The sequence below is a fragment of the Erythrolamprus reginae genome, chromosome Z (assembly GCF_031021105.1).
Source record: "Erythrolamprus reginae isolate rEryReg1 chromosome Z, rEryReg1.hap1, whole genome shotgun sequence".
Lineage (NCBI taxonomy): Eukaryota > Metazoa > Chordata > Lepidosauria > Squamata > Dipsadidae > Erythrolamprus > Erythrolamprus reginae.
Window position 1 is genome coordinate 82,748,372 of NC_091963.1, and position 21,642 is coordinate 82,770,013.

The following is a 21,642-nucleotide window of genomic DNA, read 5'->3' on the forward strand; positions in this document are numbered from 1 at the left end:
AGTATGAGCTCACCCACAAGGGGGGGAAGGAAATCAATCATGCAGACGGCCTCAGCAGATGCCCCATAGCAGACTTAGTAGAAGACCCTGTTCCTTCCACAGATGTGCTAATGATAGAACTCGAGGAAAACCCACTAACCACAGCAAAAGAGGTAGCTGCACACACGCAGCAAGATCAAATCCTTAAACAAGTGGTGAACTGTGTTCTAAAGGGATGGCAAAATGATATTGTTAAACCTGAATTGTGTGATTTCAAAAACAAAAGGCTTGAATTATCATATGTAAAAGGTTGTTTGCTGTGGGGGGATAGAGTGATCATCCCCAAACGCCTAAGGGAAAAGGTACTCAAAATGTTACACGTGGGCCATCCTGGGATTGTCAGGATGAAGAGCCTAGCAAGGGGGCATTTATGGTGGCCAGGGCTAGATGCTGATATTGAAAGTTGGGTTTCAAAGTGTGACCCGTGCCAAGAGTCAAGGCCCAGTCCCCCCAAAACAACTCCGGCTGAGTGGGAACAGCCTGCTGGTCCGTGGTCTAGGATCCACATTGATTTTGCTGGCCCAGTGGGGTCTCAGTACTTTTTAATAGTGGTTGATGCCTTCTCCAAATGGTTGGAAATAATAGCAATGAACAACATAACCACAAGTGCCACTATCAAGGTATTGAGCAGACTGTTTGCATCCCATGGTTGCCCCGATCTCTTAGTGTCTGACAATGGGCCACAGCTAACAGCCAGGCAATTCGAATTATTCCTAGATGGCCTAGGGGTCAGGCATGCCCTCATCTCGCCTTACTCGCCCTGGGCTAACGGGTTGGCAGAACGTTACGTAAGGGTGGCAAAGGAGGCATTGCACAGGTCAGGCCCTGGGGATGTGCAACAGAACTTGGACCAATTCTTATTAACCCAGCACATTACCCCTAACTCGCACACACATGTAAGCCCTGCAGAGTTATTGATGGGAAGAAAGTTGAGGTCACCATTAGACAGGTTAAATCCAAGGTTCTGTGTTAATAATAACCAAATGTGTATGAAACCAGAAAGAGAAATGTATTTGGGACAAAATGTATATGTAAAATGTTTTGATGGAAATGTAAACTGGATGAAGGGAATTATTGTTAAGCAAAACGCACCCAAGACTTATGTTGTTAAACTAGAGGATGGCCGTTTGTGGAAACGACACATAGACCACATTCGGAAACGAACTGAAAATCAATTGCCACAAACCGCTGACATGGACTCTCCCCCTTCAACAGACTTTAGTACATTGCCCGAACTAAGAAACACGCAAAGAGACTTATCGGGCCAGGGGGAACCATCCAGCGACGCCGAGCCATCCTCGTCCTCCGAAGCCTTCGTTGGGCCCGCCAGGCCAAGTCCGCCACACCGGGAGAGCGGCGGCGAGCCATCCTCCACAGTCAGTGGCGAAGGAGAAATTGAACTGCGCAGGTCAGCGCGAGAGCCTCGGAGGCCTCACCGATTGGACGACTTCGTCACATGGCTTTCTTGATGGATGAGTCCAACTATGAGGGGAGGGGTGTTGTATCCTGAAATGGCTACCTTGTAACTCTGTAAATAGTTTGTTCCTCTTTCCAGCGCTGTCTGAGCCCAAGCAGGAAGTCGCTCCTGATTGGCTCAGACGCGGCCGGCTCTAGCTTTGGCGGGAACCGCAAAAGTATAAAAGAAGCGGTTTCTCCAGGCAGAGCCAGTCGGTACTCGCTGAATTGTCACTTTACCTTGCTGAGCTGTCACTTGTTCTCTGAGCTGAATAAAAGTACCGATTGCTCAAAACCCTGTCTCTGGGTCTACTTCAGGGTTCATAAGGTGAAAATGGTTCTTAAGACGAGGCATACAAATCTTAAACTCCGGGTTTGTATCACGAAAGGTTCGTATGAAGAGGGGTTCGTAACACGAGATATCACTGTATAATATTCTGCCCTTTAATCTTCTTCAAAATATTTCATCCTTCTAGGACAGTGATGGCAAGCCTTTTTGGTCCGCATGCCAAAAGGGGGAGCATGGGGTGGGGGTCACGCATGTGCATGCCCATATCCATAATTCCATGTCCCCCCAGCATGTCATGTGACACCAGCACCACTTGGTTATTTTGGGAAGTATTCCCCTTGATTTTTTCCTATTATTGCTTTTATAGTTTTCCCCCCCTATCAGATAAAGCATTATAGTCACCAATTATGCATAAGTTTTCCCACTGTATTTTATTTAATTATTAATGCAAATCCACATAGATAGTGGCTTGATTTGCATTTGGGGCATATATAGCCGCTTTTGTAATTGTTCTGTTAACTGAATCTATTCTAATTATTAATATTCTTCCTTCCATATCTGCATACAATAATTTTGAGTTTAACCATTTTTGCACATATCTTATTACTCTTTTTTTACCATTATAAACACTGAGTATAATTTATCTAATTTCAGATATTTCAGCAAAGATCGGTGATCATTTTTAATGTGTAATGTTTGCAAGATATAATATTAAACTGTTGGTTTGATAGTCTGTGCAATAATAATTGGAGGGTGGGAGACTGAGCATGAGTGTATGAGATGAATGAATGGAGGAGCCGGGAGCGGGAGCAGGAGCCAGAAGCCCCCCCCCCGCTGGTTGTGTAAATGAAAGCAGGTGGGGGCCTGGCTACAACGCCCCCTGGCTTGATATGAATGACAGAAGAAAGAATGAATTAAGTATGGATGACTGCTGGGGCCTGCCAGAGGAGAGGAAGACTGGTGGAGTTGGGGAGGGGATCTCTGGGAGCAGGAGGGCTAGAGCATTGCAGTCATGACAGGGAGAGGCAGCTAAGATGGGAACCGAGTGGTAGGCCACTCACAGAGAACCAGGACTTGCCACCTCACAGCCATTCCTTTTTCTGGCCCCTCACGTTCAACCCATATAGCTAGTGACAGGGAATGTCAGGGCCCTGGTCTCAGGGTGCTGCTTCTGAAAGCCAGGACTGTAATCAGCAAGGTCCCTCTGGTCTGGGATATACTCCTGGAGGAGGAGGCAGACCTGGCGTGCATAACTGAGACCTGACTGGGCCACAAGGTAGGTATCCCCTTCTCGGAAATGTGCCTAGACAGGTTTCAGGGCCTGCAACAGTCACAACACCAAGGAAGGGGTGGAGAAGTGGAATTATAGCCCGGAAGACTCTTAGTCATCACAGGATCCCTGCACTCAAGATTGTCAGGTGTGAGTGTCTCCTATTGAAGTTGGACCTAGAGATTCAGGTGAGCTTGCTGTTAATGTACCTGCCTTCCAGTTGCATTGCAACAGCCCTACCTGTGCTGCTTGAAGTGGTAGCCGAGTTGGCGGTGGAGTTCTTTAATATACCATCACCTGGTGAATCCTCAGGGGCGGCGCAGGAGTTCATGGCTTCCATGATAACCATGGACCTGACACAAATAATTCAGGATCCAACTCGGGGGGGGGGCACTTAGTATTTCTTTCAGGGCAGTGGAAATATGATCTGATGTTAAAGGATATAGACATTTTTTCCTTCTCATGATCAGATCATTTCCTGTTGAGAATAAACTTTAAAACACCAATCCTTCACTGCAGGGAGGTGAAGCCGATTAAGCGGCTCTGCTCCAGATGCCTCATGGATCCGGCCAAATTTCAGAGGGAGCTTGTAGAGATAACCAATTCCTTTATCCATAATCTGGTGGAGTCCCTGATGTCTCGGACATCAGGGACTCCACCAGTCAAAAAGATAGATGCACAGGTTGTTTTTTCTTCCATTCTACACACAAGAGGATGACATCCAGCCAGAGAAACACAATATCCCACAAATAAACTACTGGCTAAAGAGATGGTGTCGCCAAAAGAATTTTGGTTTCCTCGACCATGGGCTACAATATCTCCAAGAAGGGCTTCTAGCAAGAGACCGGCTACACCTCACTAGAGTTGGGAAGAACCTCCTAGGAAATCGACTAGCCCAACTTATCAGGAGGGCTTTAAACTAGAACCAAGAGGGGCGGGTGACCAAACTAAGAGACTGAATAATAAACAAAATAAAGAAGGAAAACAAGTCAAGCCTACAAATCAACTAGAGGACAAAAAAGTGACCACCCAGAATCAGACACAAACAATTAAAATGCCTGAACACAAATGCACAAAGCCTGGGGAACAAACGGGATGAACTGGAGTTACTAATGCATGAGGGTGAATATGATCTAATTGGAATAACATAAACCTGGTGAGATGAAACACACAACTGGAACATGTGGATAAAGGATTACAATTTCTTCAAGAAAAATAGGTCAAACAAGAAAGGAGATGAAGTTGCACTATACATAAAAGACCACTACAGTACATGGTCACAGAGCTATATCCAACCAAAGAAGATAACTTAGAAAGCACAAGAATTAACATAAAAGAAAAAAGTGCAATACTACAATAGGAGTATACTACAAGGCTACCAAATCAAATTGATACAATGGACAACCTCTTTACAAGCCAACTAACAGAAATATGTAAAAAGCACAACACAACAATAATGAGGGACATCAACTAGATAACTAACTCAGCACTGTTCTGGTTGGCCTCTAGCCACCCAGGTACAAAGTAATTAATCACACACAGATTTGTAAGAAATCAAACAAGTGTTGTTCTTTATATTCAGAGTTGCAGAGCAATGTTAGTTTAAGAAGTCAATAGGTCAGAGTTGATTACTCCAGAGTGAAAGAGCCTTTCAGGCTTACTTAAACCAGAAATAACTCACAATTTGAATGTCAGAATGTCCAGAAATCCACAGCAAACATGAAACCACAATTCATCAAACTCTCTTCGAAACAAACGATAGACTCCATCACAAATCACTCCAACCCTCCCCTTTTTCAAGGTTGTAGCAGTGTCATTAATTCTTATCACCTGTAACCTATAATTTGTTTCTGCATTTACGCAGCTGCTCTTGTCTTTCCAGCATTCTCTGGAACCCAGCATTCAGAATAAGGTTGTTCATTAACTCTTCCCCTTCTGATTCAGATGAACCTCTGGCTGGAGATCTGACTGACTCCGTTCCCCTCTCTGTCTCTCCAGTCCCTTCCTGCTCCATTTCTCTCCCTGTCTCTGCTTCTGGTTCATTGTCTGATTCGTCCTCCAGCCAGACTGGTCCTCTGTAACCAGATGGCTCCCACTCCTCTGCGTCAAAATCAGCAGCCACAGGAGCTGGCCTGAAGCCAACCATATCAGAATGTATCCCCCTTTAGATGCAGTGTAGGATTGTGTTGGCTTTTTTAGCCACTGTAATCTGCAAGTAATCTGATACTAACTTTTCCTACAGTTCTCCCTCCCAGTTAAGGTTCATCCCTTGTCCCCACACCCACAATTCATCACATGGACCACTTCGGTTCTCTCAACTTCCACGATCATCCCATGTACTTCTAGTGGTGCTGAACAAAAAATGACCTTGAATCTCTGGAAAGAATTTGTTATGGCTAGTAATTTTCCCTCTCATGCAACCACCCCTCCCTAAATCCCAAAGTACAGTCATACCTCATCTTACGAACTTAATTGGTTCCAGGGGGAGGTTTGTAAGACGAAAGGTTCGTAAGACGAAACATTGTTTCCCATAGGAAACAATGTAAAGTCAATTAATCCGTGCAACAACAAAAAAAACCCGCAAAAAAAACCGCTGCCGCCCGGCTGTCACCTTTTAAAACAGTCTGGGGGCTTCTCAGCGACCTCCCGAATGCCGAACGCCAAACCCGAACTTCCGGGTTCGGCGTTCGGGAGGCCGCCGAGAAGCCCCCAGGCTGTTTTAAAAGGTGACAGCCGGGCGGCGGGGCTTCCCAGCAGTCTCCGAACGCCGAACGCGGAAGTTTGGGTTTGGCGTTCGGCTTCGGGAAGCTGCTGGGAAGCCGCCCGGCTGTTTTAAAAGATGACAGCCGGGCTGGGGGGCTTCCCAGCAACCTCCCGAACCCCGAACTTTTGCCGAACTTACAGGTTCGGGGTTCAGGAGGTTGCTGGGAAGCCCCCCAGCCCGGCTGTCACCTTTTAAAACAGCTGCGCGGCTTCCCAGCAGCTTCCCGAAGCCGAACGCCAAACCCGAACTTCCGCGTTCGGCGTTCGGAGACTGCTGGGAAGCCGTGCGGCTATTTTAAAAGGTGACAGCCGGGCTGGGGGGCTTCCCAGCAACCTCCCGAACCCCGAACCCGGAAGTTCGGCAAATGTTCGGGGTTCGGGAGGTTGCTGGGAAGCCCCCCAGCCCGGCTGTGACCTTTTAAAACAGCCGCACGGCTTCCCAGCAGCTTCGTGGTACCTCAAGATACGAACCCCTCGTCTTACGAACAACTCATGATACGAACCCGGGGTTCAGAAAAATTTTGCCTCTTCTTACGAACTTTTTTCGAGTTACGAACCGGCGTTCGGAGACTGCTGGGAAGCCGCGCGACTGTTTTAAAAGGTGACAGCCGGGTGGCGGGGCTTCCCAGCAGCCTCCCGAACGCCGGTTCGTAACTCGAAAAAAGTTCATAAGAAGAGGCAAAATTTTTCTGAACCCCCGGGTTCGGTTCGGGAGGTTGCTGGGAAGCCCCCCAGCCCGGCTGTCACCTTTTAAAACAGCCGCACGGCTTCCCAGCAGTCTCCGAACGCCGAACGCGGAAGTTCGGGTTTGGCGTTCGGCTTCGGGAAGCTGCTGGGAAGCCGTACGGCTGTTTTAAAAGGTCACAGCCGGGCTGGGGGGCTTCCCAGCAACCTCCCGAACCGAACCCGGGGGTTCAGAAAAATTTTGCCTCTTCTTATGAACTTTTTTCGAGTTACGAACCGGCGTTCGGGAGGCTGCTGGGAAGCCCCGCCACCCGGCTGTCACCTTTTAAAACAGTCGCGCGGCTTCCCAGCAGTCTCCGAACGCCGGTTCGTAACTCGAAAAAAGTTCGTAAGAAGAGGCAAAATTTTTCTGAACCCCGGGTTCGTATCATGAGTTGTTCGTAAGACGAGGGGTTCGTATCTTGAGGTACCACTGTACTATTCTCTTTGTGCAGACCAAAGTCTCCAACTCAAAATGATGGTTTCAGCCTGACACATTTTTTTCCACAGCTCTGAAGTGAATCTGGCTTGAATCTGTTTTCCCTATTGACTTTGCTTGTCAGAAGTTTGCAAAATGTGATAATTTAACCCCAGGACACTGCAACCATCAGAATTATAAGTCAGTTGCCTGGCTGAATTTTGATCACATGACCACAGGAATGCTATAACATTGTAAGTGTGAAAAATGATCACAAGTCACTTTTTCCAGTGAGATTGTAACCTTGAATGGCTCATTAAATGAATTGTAAGTTGTGAACAACCTGTAATGCTTTAACATCAATGAATAACTGTAACAAAATCTTAATCTGTATATAGAAAACTGATATTCCAGTAGTATGCTTTGTAATTTGAGTTTTTAATATGTTGCTACAGATTTTAATTCCTCTAACAATTCTATCAATAATTTTATTAAGTACAAGTTATTATGAAAATTATTTCTTTGTAGAAAAACAGAGAACAAGAGATAATGTGCTAATAGAAACCACCAAACCATCAACACATTCCTGCAGTGAAATAGTTTATTATCAGGAATCACTTTGTATATATCAACCACATTTTCTTCTTTCTTAACAAAAATAGGACAATGAAAACAGGTGTCTATGGAGATTCTCATCATCCAGGTCATGGTAGTCCCAAAGGTGCTTTTCCAAAAGGCAACTGGACTTTCTTGGTTTTTTTTCCACCTTTAAAATGTTTTTACTTCTCATTGGAAGGAAGGGAGGGAGGAAGGAAGGAGAGAGAGAAAGGAAGGGAGGGAGGGAGAGAGAAAGAAAGAAAGAAAGAAAAAAGAAAGAGGGCAATCCAAGAAGGGGCACATAGGCCGCTCTTCCTCCACCCCAAACCTTCCAGGTTTCAGGATGCCCTTGATTGCCATGGCCAGCCAGGGTCCTGCGGGGGGCCACGGGAGGCACCCCAGCTCCCCCGGGGAAGGCAAGGGCCTGGGGGGGCGCTAAGGCAGGCGCTCTGATGCCAGCAGCCCCCAGCGGCTCACATCTTCAAGTCCCGGCAAAGCCTCCTTTCAGTTCTAGCCCTGGGGGTGCAGCAGGCAAGTGGTGGGCCGAGGTGAGGTGGCAGCAGCAGCTGCAGTGGCGATATGGGTGGGGGATGGGAAGAAAGGTGGGAAAATTTGAAAGAAAGTCCCTGCCGAATGGCTGTGGCTTCTGCCCAGGCGGTGGCATCACTTCCAAGCCTCCCCAGTTTAGCCTGCCCCATTCAGTCTGACTCAGGAGCCCCAGGGGTTATCCGGAGAAGATCCTCCGAAGCAACCCGCCTGCTCCCCTCCTGCTCTCCCCCAGCCATTGCCCATCCCGCTCTTCCATTCCATTCCCCGGATGATCTGTAGCGGCAGCACCCCCCCGCCCCTACTTGACCATCACCATCACCGCCTGGACTCAGTGAAGCCAGCTTAAAGAGGGGTGGAAGTGCCTGGTGGATGCTGCCATCTTGCTTGGGAGGGTAAGCACGCGGAGCAAAACTTCGTCTTCGGCTGAACTTAGCGATCTTAGCCAAGAAGAAGCAAGTGAGCGATCCGGGACTGTGTGGCTTTGCATCGCTTCAAAGGTTTCTGCGCAGGGGTCTCAAATCTCGTGCGCTATAGTGCACAGCACAGCTTAGGGGGAACAGTGCTCCCAACCCCTCCAGCCGGTGCAGAAGGTCAAGAAGCTCCAGGATAGGATAAACCCCTATCCCGGGCTCACCAGAGATCATCGATCAGTGCAACCAAAGCAGTTTCCGTGCTGTAGCCAGGCCTGAATCCTGACTGCTGAGGGCCTAGTAATGCAATAATTTTTTTAAAAAGTAATTTATTGAACAAATTTGCACAAACACTTAAAATTCTTCACAGTATTGTCCTTGGGTGTCTACACATTTTTTCCAGCGACTCTGCCATGACCGATTCATGCCCTGGAAGGTGTCTTTGGGGACCTCTCGCAAGGTCTTCGTCACAGCTGATTGGATCTCTTCAATGGACAAAAAATGGGTTCCTTTCAGGGCTGCCTTAATCCAAGGGGAAAAAAAGAAGTTTGTTGGGGTGACGTCAGGACTATAGGGGGGTGGGGCAGCGTTGGCACCTGGTGTTTGGCCAGGAACTTGTGGCAAGGCGCGTTTCGTGATGAACTTGCCAGGTAGCGTAGATGTCTTTTCTTCTCCTGATGACCATTTTTGAGTCTTTCCAGTGCATCCATATAGTAGGCAGCATTAACTATCTGTCCTTGAGGAACAAACTCCTTATGGACCACTCCTTTACTGTTGAAAAAGACAATAAGCATTGTTTTCACTTTTGATTTGCTCATTCTTGCCTTTTTGGGCTTGGGGGACTGGTGGGTGTGCCACTCAGAGCTTTGGCCTTTTGTTTCTGGGTCAGGTTTCATCACCAGTGATGACACTGTCCAAATAATCAGGTTCAATTTCTATACGTTGCAAAAGTTCGCTTGAAATTTCCGCTCCATTTTTTTCGTGACATGGTCGGTGTGCAAAGGTTTACAATAACTGATGTCCTGCCACTTCCATCACTTGGAGAGCACTGAGACTTGTTTCACAGTAAAGCTTAGCATCCCCCCCCCACCTACTCCAAGTGCTTCGGTTCCACTCTGACCAATAGGAGCGGCACAGGAAATTCAATTGCATTACTTTTGGAACGCACCCTGTATTTGACTAGTGGTGAATGGAATGATTTATATTCTTTGTAATCATCTGGTCCTTGGCACTTTGAAAGTCAGTCATTAGCTTTCACAGAGTCAAATAGGTCACTTGAAGGTTTATCTCTAATATCCTCAAGAGTTACCTGAATCAGAATCTCTTTCTGTGTCTGCAGAATGTAAATGAATATGGAACTTTCTTGAAACTGCTGACTTCTGTCAGCAAATCAAGAAGGTTCTACACCGTCCATTCCCCACCATTCAGTCAGAACTTAAGAAGCTTCTTTATGAGAAGCTAAACATTTTCAAAGAAAAGCAAAACACAAGAACACTAGCCTTTTGGAAAAAGCATCTTTGGCACAATAGCAGATGTTAAGCAAATCATACATCTGAATTTTCCAGATGTTGCATATGTCCACCAGATGAATTGACCACCAAGTGCCAAGATTTCCTATTTAGCATGGCTAGTGGGAATTCTATCAGTGGTGGTCCAATAGATCTAGAGAGCCATCAGAAGAGATACCATAAACCTTTAGGAATCAGACTCAACTTCAGAGCACTAGAAAGAGTTGGTAATAATTTAATTCAGTGTATTTCTAACTTAATAGTTGAAATCCATGTATCTTAAATTTGTTGATGCTGAGAAATGTTGGTTTAATTGAATAGATATACATAAACAGAAAATAAATACAAGTAGCCCTCCACTTACAACAGTTCATTTACTGACCACTCAAAGTTATGGCACTGAAATATTTACTTACCATTGCAATATCTCCATGGTCATATGATCAGAATTCAGTTTTTGGCAACTGGTTCATATTTAAGACAGTTGCAGTATACTGAGGTCATGCGATCACCTTTTTATGACTTTTTGACAAGCAAAAGGGGAAGTCAGATTTATTTAACAATCATTTTAACAAATATAGTGATTCATTTAACAAATGTGGTAAAAAAGGTTGTAAAAGGACAAAACTCATTTAACAAATGTCTCAGCAATATAAATTTTGGGCTCAATTGTTGTTGTAAATCAAGGACTATCTGTACAAAAAGAGCAACACTTTTACGCTAATTTTCGGTGGATTTTTAGCACCCCTTTGAAATGCTGCTTCCAACGATCTCTATTCTTTGAGGAAAAGTACACGACAAGAAAGATACCTCCTTGAGATATAAAAGGAAATGTCAGTCTTATTGCACCTTCCTAAAGTACCCGACCATGCCAGTCCTCTTAATTAAGCGAGATCCCTCGAATAAAGGCAAGTGGATTTCCCCCATCTGTTTCTCCCCAAAATATGTGACGTTTCCAGCGCGCGACAGGAGGAGGGGTTCAACTGTACGTCAGGGTCCCCGCCTGGTTCTTGGAGTCGGACGGGAAGGCTGAGATTTTTTATCTCTTCCACTTGCCACGTGGTGTCCGGTTGTTCCCTAAGCGGGGAAAGATGTGGAAGCGTCGGCTACTCGTGGCCACTCTCTGCCTCCTCTGGGCGGTGGCGCGGGCTCAGTATGAGCGCTACAGCTTTAGGAGTTTCCCGCGGGACGAGCTCATGCCCCTGGAATCTGCCTACCGCTACGGCCTGGACCAATACAGCAATGAGAATTGGCCCGAGAGCGTGAGCTACCTGGAGGTGAGCCTGCGGCTCTATCGCCTTCTGCAGGACAGCGAGGCCTTCTGTCACCTCAACTGTAGCTCTGTCCTCATGGAGGAACAGGAGGAGGGTCACCGTTTCGACGGTTTCCCGGAGCTGCGCTATTTCGGGGACACGCTACGCAGAACGCAATGCCTGAAACGCTGTAAGCAAGGACTACCGGCCTTCCGCCAGTCTCAGCCCACCCGGGAAGCCCTGGAAGAATTCCAGCGCCGTGATCCTTACAAGTTCTTGCAGTTCGCCTACTTCAAGGTAGCCCATCGTTCGCGCAGCCCGTTGCCACTTTGCGCCCCTCTTCTGCGTCCCCCGCCTTATAAAGTTTTCGTGAAATCCGGATCTTTCTGATTACAAGGCACGCCGCACTCTTAGTTTTCTTCCGTGTGTTAAGTTGAGACTTTTTAAACAGAAAGGCAGAAATCCAACAGGTGTTTTTCCTAATCATATATCATCTCTGGATTGGAAAAGTTTAATTATTTTTCACTGCTAGGCATTTAGAAGTAACTAAGTATATATACAGGTGAAAATGATAGCTGAATCATTTATATTTTTCTGGAAGGAAGATATGTGGCAACCCCAGAAGAATCATAATCAAATGTGCATGCATTCATTCGTTTATTTATTTTGTCAAGTGCATATTGGTAATATACATAGATATAACACTGTTTATATACATGAGATGGATACTAATAAGAGGGAAAGATTAGGACAGGGACAGTAGGCACACTTACTGACCTCTTAGGAATTGGGTGAGGTCAACAGTGGACAGTCTAAGGCAATGATTTTTAATTTTTCTAATGCCATGACCCCTTATTACAGCTCATCATATTGTGGTGACTGCCTACCATCAGTCTAGCCCCAATTCTCTCAACAGAGCTTTAAGCTGATTGGCAGGAAGGTCAGAAGGGCACTCTCACTGTAAGCGCCTGATTGATGGAGTTGTAAAAATATTATTATTATTTATTATTATTTATCAGATTTGTATGCTGCCCCTCTCCAAGGACTCGGAGCGGCTCACAACAAGAAAGACAATACAACAAATCCAAATCCAATATTTTAAAACAATTTTAAAACCCTTATAAAAAGCAATCATACAAGCCAAACAAACCATGCATAAACCTCAATAGCTAAGCGATGTGCTGATTTCCCCATGCCTGGCCACATAGGTGGATTTTCAAAAGTTTACGAAAGGCAAGGAGAGTGGGGGCAGTCCTGATCTCCGGCGGGAGTTGATTCCAGAGGGCTGGGGCCGCCACAGAGAAATCTTGATGTATGAAATCTAAATTCTATCCCTCTCCCACCTTGGAAACTGAGAAGCAATAATAATTGCAACAGCAAAATCGCCTTTTGAAGCTTGAGCATAGCCTTTGGCAGAGCTGCCACCTTGGGACCCGAGGTTCTGGTCCCTGATGGAAACAATCAGAGTCTTTTGTGGACCTTCATCATGTAACAAGGAGCATTTCTGTTCCTTTCCACCAGAGCATCAATCATGGTCATCAGTTCAGCCACCTGAGCCTCCCGTTCTTCCCCTTCGGCCTTGTTGTCGAAAGCCAATATCCGGTTCCTGCATTCAGCAATATATTCCTTCAGGTGTTCATGTCTGGAAGGTATCACCTTTGCTAGAGATCGACCTCCCAGGTCATCTTTGCAGGTGAACAAGAGGATTGTGTAATCCTGGGCTTTATGGCCAAAACTCTCTTTGATCTGCTGAGCCATGAAATGGAAAGGACTCATCCCATGCAGAATGACGTGGAGGCCCGGGGAACAAAACCTCACCCGCTTGTTCGCTTCTGCAACAATATCCTTGTACAGACAATAGCGATGGGAAAACCCAGGTGTATCAACAACCGCAACTTTCTTGCCCTTCAGCGGTGTCTCCTCCTTTTGGCACGTTTGTGTTGTTGACTCCCAAAACATCCCATATGTTCCAAGACGCCAGAATAGAAGGTTTAGTTCCTAACAGCGTGGGAAATTTGTTTTTTTCCCCGTGGTCTTAGGTGACCTCTCATTCGATCCCCAAAAGTGTCCTGTCCCTCAGGTTGAGAACAACTGTCTAAGGGTAAAATTTTCAGGGTTTGGTGATGAAACCATAATTAGTTCCAGGCATTAACCACTCGGTTGCTAAAGTCGTATTTTCTATAATCAAGTGTGGAACGGTATCTCTTGCATGCTCGTGTATTGTTGTGGTTGAAGCTGAAGTATTCATTGACAGGAAGGACGTTGTAGCAGATGATTTTATGAATTATGTGTAGGTCATGCTGAAGGCAAGATAGTTCTAAGCTTTCTAAGCCTAGGATTTCAAGTCTGGTTGTGTAAGGTATTTTGTTGCAAGTAGAGGAATGGAGGGCTCTTCTTGTAAAGTATCTCTGGACACTTTCCAATGTATTTATGTTCAAAATGCTGTGTGAGTTCCAGACAGATGAGTTGTATTCAAAGGTTGGTCTGGAGAAAGTTTTGTATGCTCTGGTTAGTAGTGTGATACTACCGAAGAAGATACATAAGATTAGGTTAACAACTTTGAAGCCTTTTTGGCGATGTTGTAGCAGTGGGCTTTGGCACTTAGGTCATTTGATATGAGTAATTTGATTACACTTAGTGTCAATTTTGTTTTGCCAGGTTTTTTTTCGGTTAGCCAAATATGCTATAGAAAGCCCTCTAATGTAGGCCTTCGTAGTGTCCCAGAGTTAAGTAGTGTAGTGCATTCATTTTTATTTCTAGCTCTTTTTCCATCATTAGAATGTATTTTTCCCCTTGATTATTGATTAAGAGTCCATCTTTTGGGGTAATTATTATTAGATTCCCTCCAATGGTTAGATTCTAACCATTGGGGGTTGTGGTCGGCCCACATGTTGAGGAGTATTTCTGAATCAGTGATATTATTTAGTAATTCTATGTTAGTCCATGCCATGTCAATCCTGGCCCAGGATTTGTGGGGAATAGAGAAAAAAGTGTAGTATTTTTGGTTTGGATGAAGAAAACTCCATGAATCTTAATTGCAATTCCTCTGCTATCTAGGCAGGTAGGGGTTTCCTTGCTTTTTTCTTAGTATTTCCTTTATAATCATTTTTCCTATTTAATTTAATTCCTGGAGTTTATTTTTTGGGGGGGGGGGGGGGTATTAAATTTTTCTTTATTTTTCTTCCAAAATACAATAAAACAACATGAGCAATAAAAAACACAGAATCAATGCTTAAAATAATAATTAATGATATCTTTGATACGTTAAACATTCAGATAGAAAAAAACACTAATAATACTTTCAATATGTACTTTTTATCCTATTCTTTGCTAAGTTAATTAAAATTAACTACACATGAGATATATTTCATCTACAGAAAACAATATTATGAAACCTAGTCCCTTATACAGTGGTACCTCGTGATACGAACCCCTTGTCATACGAACTTTTCGAGATATGAACCCAGGGTTCGGAATTTTTTTGCCTCTTCTTACAAACTTTTTTCGCCTTACGAACCTGCTACCGCCACTGGGATGCCCCGCCTCCGGACTTTCGTTTCAAGCCAAGCGCCAGTTTTTGCGATCCTGGGATTCCCCTGAGGCTCCCCACCATGGGAAACCACACCTCCTGACCTCCGCGTTTTTGCGATGCTGTAGGGAAATTCCAGGAGGGGAATCCCAGGATCGCAAAAATGGTGGGGTTTCCCAACGAGGGAAGCCTCACCGAAATCGCACCATCGCAAAAACACAGAAACACCTCCAGACTTTTTGCGATCCTGGGATTCCCCTCCTGGGATTTCCCTACAGCATTGCAAAAGCGCAGAGGTCAGGGGGCGGTGTTTCCCATGGAGGGGAGGCTCGGGGGAATCCCAGGATCGCAAAAACGGGCGCTCTGCTGGGCAGAGTGGGGGGGACAAATACAGGAAGAAAAGACTCATGGAGCTCAAGGGAGGAGAAAGGTGTGGGGGAGATGAGCAGAGTGGGATGGACAAAAACGGGAAGAAAAGACTCATGGAGCTCAAGAGAGGAGAAAGGTGTAGGGGAGATGAGCAGAGTGGGGAGGGATGAAAACGGGAAGAAAAGACTCATGGAGCTCAAGAGAGGAGAAAGGTGTGGGGGAGATGAACAGAGCGGGGTGAGCAAAAACATGAAGAAAGGACTCTAGGAGCTCAAGAGAGGAGAAAGGTGTGGGGGAGATGAGCAGAGTGGGGGGACAAAAATGGGAAGAAAAACTCATGGAGCTCAAGAGAGGAGAAAGGTGTGGGGGAGATGAGCAGAGTGGGGGGGAACAAAAATGGGAAGAAAAGACTCATTGAGCTCAAGGGAGGAGAAAGGTGTGGGGGAGATGAGCAGAGTGGGGAGGGACGAAAACGGGAAGAAAAGACTCATGGAGCTCAAGAGGAGAAAGGTGTGGGGGAGATGAGCAGAGTGGGATGGGCAAAAATGGGAAGAAAAGACTCATGGAGCTCAAGGGAGCAGAAAGGTGTGGGGGAGATGAGCAGAGTGGGGTGGGCAAAAACAGGAAGAAAAGACTCATGGACCTCAAGGGAAGAGAAAGGTGTGGGGAAGATGAGCAGAGTGGGGTGTGTGTGACAAAAACGGGAAGAAAAGACTCATGCAGCTCAAGGGAGGAGAAAAGTGGAGGGAAATCAGCAGAGTGAGGTGAGCAAAAACATGAAGAAAGGACTCTTGGAGCTCAAGGGAGGAGAAAGATGTGGGGAAGATGAGCAGAGTGGGGGGGATGAAAATGGGAAGAAAAGACTCATGGTGCTCAATGGAGGAGAAGGGTGTGGGGGAGATGAGCAGAGTGGGATGGGCAAAAATGGGAAGAAAAGACTAGGAGCTCAAGGGAGCAAAAAGGTGTAGGGGAGATGAGCAGAGTGGCGTGGGCAAAAACAGGAAGAAAAGACTCATGGACCTCAAGGGAAGAGAAAGGTGTGGGGGAGATGAGCAGAGTGGGGGGGGGACAAAAGCGGGAAGAAAAGACTCATGGAGCTCAAGGGAGGAGAAAGGTGGGGGGAGATGAGCAGAGTGGGATGGGCAAAAATGGGAAGAAAAGACTCATGGTGCTCAATGGAGGAGAAAGGTGTGGGGGAGATGAGCAGAGTGGGGGGGGGATAAAAATGGGAGGCAGGGACTCATGGAGCGCAAGAGAGGCTCTTTTCACCTTGCTTTGTTGGGACTCCCTCCCCCCATTCCGTTCACCTCAGCTTCGTCTGGCCACTGCTTTTTTTTTTTTAGCCTTAATATTTTGGATTTTCCTAATGAGCTTGCACGCATTATTGGCTTTTCCATTGATTCCTATGGGAAACATCGTTTTATCTTAGGAACTTTTCCCCCTATGAACATCATCCCGGAACCAATTAAGTTCGTAAGACAAGGTATTACTGTATTCCCTTTTTCTATTTATAATAAAACAGAAACATCTTAACATCTTAACTCAATATCTAATGTAATCCTTTAATCTCTGTGTTAACTCCTTATCCAGTGCTGCCACCAATCCTTATTTCATCATCTGGGTCTTTAATAGATTAAAATTAAATCATCATGTACAGTGATACCTTGTCTTACGAACATAATCGGTTCCAGGATGAGGTTCATAAGGTGAAAAGTTTGTAAGACGAAACAATGTTTCCCATAGGAATCAATGGAAAAGCCAATAATGCGTGCAAGCCGAAAACTCACCCCTTTTGCCTCATTACCTCCGGCATTCTGAGTCTGTGGAGAGGGGCGGCATACAAATCTAATAAATAATAATAATAATTTGGATCATTCGGGGATGGGTGGAGGAGGGGGGGAGAGAGGGGGCAGGGGGAGACAGCGCAGGCTGCCCAGAGGGAGCCTCGGAGGATTGATTGAAAAGCCAACAGTTACTGTCCGGCTGCAATGACTGGAAGGGAAGGGAAACGCACGGGTGCGTCTTCTCCGATTTTTTGTGTCTCGGAGGCCCCAATGGGCTTCTAGGATCGTCTTGCATGAGACCGGCAGCGGTTGGGGAAAGGTTGGGGAAGCCTTTGCCGGATTTGCGCTGCCTGTCATCCTGCCCCCCCCACGGAGGTCCGCCGCCAGCTTGAGCCTCCCATTGCTCCATGCCGCTTCGCCCTGCTTGTCATCCTGGCTGAAGCGGGCGGTGGCGGACCTCCATTGTGTTTTCGGGGGGGCGGCGGACCTCCGTTGGGGGAGGGCAGGAGGACCTTCCTGACTCCCTCCCCCAGCGCTTCAGCCAGGATGACAGGCAGCCTCTGTGCTTTTCTTTCGGCGGAGGAGCTAAGCGGCCAGAGACCTTAAAACAAAGGAATCAATGTAAAAGCGCTGCTGGGCTGGGAAGGTCTCTGGCCAATTAGCTCCTGTCCAGCCCAAAGCCGAAAGTTCCGCCTTTCCCCACACCTGGCTTTGGCCCCTCACGGGCTTCTGGCAGGAAGGGGTGGTGGGCGATGGATGACCGGGGGTCTGACAGACAAATTTTGAATTGCCTCTGTCCCCACTCTGTTTGCCTCCACTTCATCCGCCAGCCTCCGTGCTATTCTTTTGGCTTCGGGCTGGACCGGAAAATCTAAGCGGCTGGAGACGTTCCCAGCCCACCGGCGCTGTTACATTGATTCCTTTGTCTCCAGCTGCTTAGCTCCTCCGCTGAAAGAAAGCCGCGGAGGCTGCCTCCCTCCTCCTCCTCTTCCTCCTCCCGTATTCCGCCTTCCTCCCAGCCTCTGGGCTGCATTCACCTTCCTCCGCCGCCACCAGCGTCCAGCTCCTCCTCCTCTTTTTGCTTCTTTACAAGATGACAGCCAGGTGGCGGCGGCGCAGAGGCTGGGGGCGGCAGGGGTGTGTGGAAGAGATCTGCGGGAGAACTGGGGGAGCCGCGGGCACCGCCCCGTGGAAGGGACCTGGCTGGGAAGCTCCCGAAGGTGATCTTTGCGCCTCCCCCAGGAGAGCAAGCAGCAGGTGTGGACTGAGGTCTTTCCCCAGGGACAAAGGTGGTGGTCGCAGGGTGGCTTTGCTGCAGTTCTCCTGCAGACCTCTTCCACACACACCCGCTGCCCCCAGCCTCTACTCCACCGCCCGGCTGTCATCTTGTAAAGAAGTGGGAAGAGGAGGAGCTGGATGCCGCTGGCGGCGGAGGAAGGTGAATGCGGCTGGGAGGGAGGTGGAATACCGGAGGAGGAGGAAGAGGAGGAGGAAGAGGGAGGCAACCTCCGTGCTTTTCTTTTGGCAGAGGAGCTAAGTGGCCAGAGACCTTAAAACAAAGGAATCAATGTAAAAGCGCCGCTGTGAAAGAGTATCTGATCGCAGTTCTTCGGGAATTGTGTGTTGCTGTTTTCTGGACTTTGTTGATTTTTCACACCTTTGAAACCAAAGCAGAGCAACGTGTGTGTGTGTCTCTCTCTCTCTGCCTCCATCTCTGTCCGAGCCAATAGCTAGGGAAGGGGTGATAGTATTTCTCCCAAATTCCTGACTTACCAAAAAAGTGGTGTGCTTCGCCCTCCTTAAGAGAGCCTTCGGGGCTTACCGAGCGCCCTTCTCCCAGTCGGACCTCTTCGGCAACCCCTCCCCCGATTCTCTTTTCCCTCCACCCTGGCAAGGTAGCCGCTCCTGCCTCGGCGCATTCCACCAGCAACAAAGATCAGCGGCCCTTCACGAAGGGCAACTGCTTTAACCCATCCTGCCCCGGTGCCCGATTCGAGACAATGCAGCCTCGCTCGCCCCACAGAGGGCTCGGGGCCAAATCCGAGACATCCGGCGCCCTCTTGGACCCGTTCCAGTGTGCACTTTTCTACCCCCCCCCCCCCTTGAGCACGTACCCTGAAGCGGTGATCTGAAGGGGTGGCTGCAGGGTGTGCAAAGTGGGAGTCTGCCCAACTGAATAAAAGCAGCCCCGGCTACGATGGCCGCTCCGCCTCTTGCGTTCCTTGGCTCCGGTCGGGCGGTTGGCCCGCCGGGCCGCTATTTGCAAAGGCATCTCCCAATTCTGGATGCATCAATTCCTGCCGGTCACTCACCCTGCCTTTTTTTAAATCCCCACCCTCCAGGCACGCTCAACTCCTTGGTGTGTATCGTTAGCCTCCAAGAGAGAGTAGCCTTCGGGTGGGAAGAAGTGGCGCCCGGCTCCTGCACAGCAATCAAAAACTGCGTGGGAGACTGTTGGTGAGCACGCCAGCGTGCACCTGTGCACCTTAGGGGGAACAGTGTCTACAACAGGAGGTTTGTTCCTGAATAAGTTGAACAGTTTTTCCCATAAGGGCTGTTTGAATTTAGAAAATGGCATTTTCAGCAGCCAATTTTCCATTTGAGAAACTCAATGAGACTAATTATTATGCATGGAGCATTAAGATACAGAGTTTTCTCATTAGAGAAGGCCTCTGGGAGATAGTTCAATCATGACCTATAGATAGAGGTTTGAATCAGAGGAGGCTGAATGACAAGACTAAAGCAACTCTGACACCGGATGTGGAAGACAATCAATTAGTAAATATCAGGCAAGAAGATAATGCAGCTAGGGTTTGGTAGTGTTAGACCCAATGACCCTGGAGGTCCCTTCCAATTCTATGATTCTATGATTCAAATCTTTATATCAAAGAGAAACTGCGGGAGCAAAGGTCCTTCTGATGAGACAGCTTTATAACCTAAAATTGCAGCCTGGTGAGTGTGTAAATCAGCATGTTCACAAGATGGAGAGTTTATTTGCTGAACTGGAATGCAGAGTGTTAACATTTCCTGAAGAACATAAAACATTCTCCTATCATCATTAGATCAGAGCTGGGATTAGTTTGTGTTAAATTTACAAAGTATTCCAGACTCTTCTTTAATTATGAACGTTGATACAGTGAACTTAATTTGTGTAAAGCAAAGGCAATTTCAAGATGAATGCCGAGAGAGAACTGTTAATAAGACAGAATGGAATGCAACATGTACAAGGACATTAGCAGTGATTAATTGTTTTCGCTGTGGAACTGTTGGGCATATTGCCAGAGACTATTTAAGGCAGCGGTCCCCAAACTACGGCCCAGGGGCCGGATGCGGCCCACTGAGGCAATTTATCCGGCCCGCGGCAGCACATGAGATTTTACATGGAGCCGGGTGTTGGAGTTGGGGGCGGGAGCGACGAAAGTGCAAGGCCGGCTAAAGTTTTTCTTTTTTGAATGGTGAAGGTTTTTCTTATTCTGAATGTTGCGCGTGCGCGCGCACTTCCCATCCCCTTGTGGGCTGGCAGAGGGATGGGGGCGGAGAGGCCACAACCGAGAGGCTTGGCACCCACCCATCCGCGGCAGCAGGGGCGGCCGCGACTCCCTTTCCTTCTCCCGCTGGCAGCCATCGCTGCAGGTTCCTTGGGTGGGAGCTGCTACTCCCTCTGGGCAGCCCAGCCAGGCAACCGTAGAAAGTGCAGAGATTATTAGAAAGTGGCAGAACCCGCCCAAGGAACTTGCGGCGACTGCTGCCGGCTTGGCTGGAGGCGACGGCGGTGGGTGAAAAAAAGAGCCGTGGCCACGGCCGCCCACTACAAATGCTGGTGCCGAGATTCCCCGCTCCACGCCAGGTGGGCTGGTAGGGGAATGGGGTGTGGAGAGGCCACAACCGAGATGCTCAGCACCTGCCCATCCGCGGCAGGGGGAGCGGCTGCGGCCGTGGCTCCCTTTCCTTCTCCCACCTATATCTACCGCCGGTGGCCATCACTGCAGGTTCCTCGGGTGGGAGCTGCCACTCCCCTCTGGGCAGCCCAGCCAGGCGGCCGTAGAAAGTGAAGAGATTATTGCACTTTCTACGGCCGCCTGGATCGGCTGCCTGGAGGGAAGTGGCAGCTCCCGCCCAAGAAACCTGCAGCGCCGGCTGCCGACTTGGCGGGAGGCGCCGGCGGTAGACATAGGCAGTGGGAGAAGGGAGACGTGGCTGCCCCCGTCCCTGCCCGTTGCGGATGTGCCGGTGCCATGCCTCCCTGCCCCCGACCTCCGCAGAGAGGTAAGGAAGAGAGAAAGAGAGAACAAGAGAGAGAGAGAAAGAGAGTGTGTGAGAGAGAGATCAACAGACAGAGAGCGAGATAGAAAGAAAGGAGAAAGAAAGTGAGAAAAAGAGAGCGCAAGAGAGGGGGGGAGAGAAATAGATATAGCAAGAGAGAGAACAAGAGGGGGAAGGAAAGCAAGAGAGAAAGAGTGTGAGAGAGAAAAATCAAGTGAGAGGGACAGAGAGAAAGAAAGAGAGAGAGAAAGAAAGCAAGAGAGAGGGACAGAGGGACAGAGAGAAAGAGAAAGAAAGGGAGAGATAGAGAGGGAGAGATAGTGAGTGAGAGAGAGAAAAAATCAAGTGAGAGAGACAGAGAGAAAGAAAGAGAGAGAGAGAAAGATAGTGAGAGAGAGAGAGAGAAAGAAAACAAGAGAAAGA

General features: G+C 47.7%; 2 protein-coding genes across 4 annotated transcripts in view; one reads left to right on the forward strand and one right to left on the reverse strand.

Moving 5' to 3' along the window:
- The first annotated feature begins 11,020 nt into the window (after nucleotides 1-11,020).
- Nucleotides 11,021-21,642, forward strand: part of CRTAP (cartilage associated protein) — a 75,905-nt gene continuing 65,283 nt past the window's right edge. For 2 of the 3 annotated variants that reach the window (XM_070727405.1, XM_070727406.1), the window contains exon 1: nucleotides 11,026-11,571. In XM_070727405.1, coding sequence (XP_070583506.1) covers nucleotides 11,113-11,571 — 459 coding nt within the window. In that variant the 5' untranslated portion in view covers nucleotides 11,026-11,112. Of the gene's footprint in view, nucleotides 11,572-21,642 lie in introns of all 3 variants that reach the window. The other variant, XM_070727404.1, reaches the window with a different exon arrangement.
- On the reverse strand, nucleotides 12,722-13,233 carry LOC139153125 (GTPase IMAP family member 9-like). Its single transcript, XM_070726713.1, has one exon. It carries the CDS (start codon nucleotides 13,231-13,233, stop codon nucleotides 12,736-12,738), a length of 498 nt encoding a protein of 165 aa, XP_070582814.1. The 3' UTR covers nucleotides 12,722-12,735.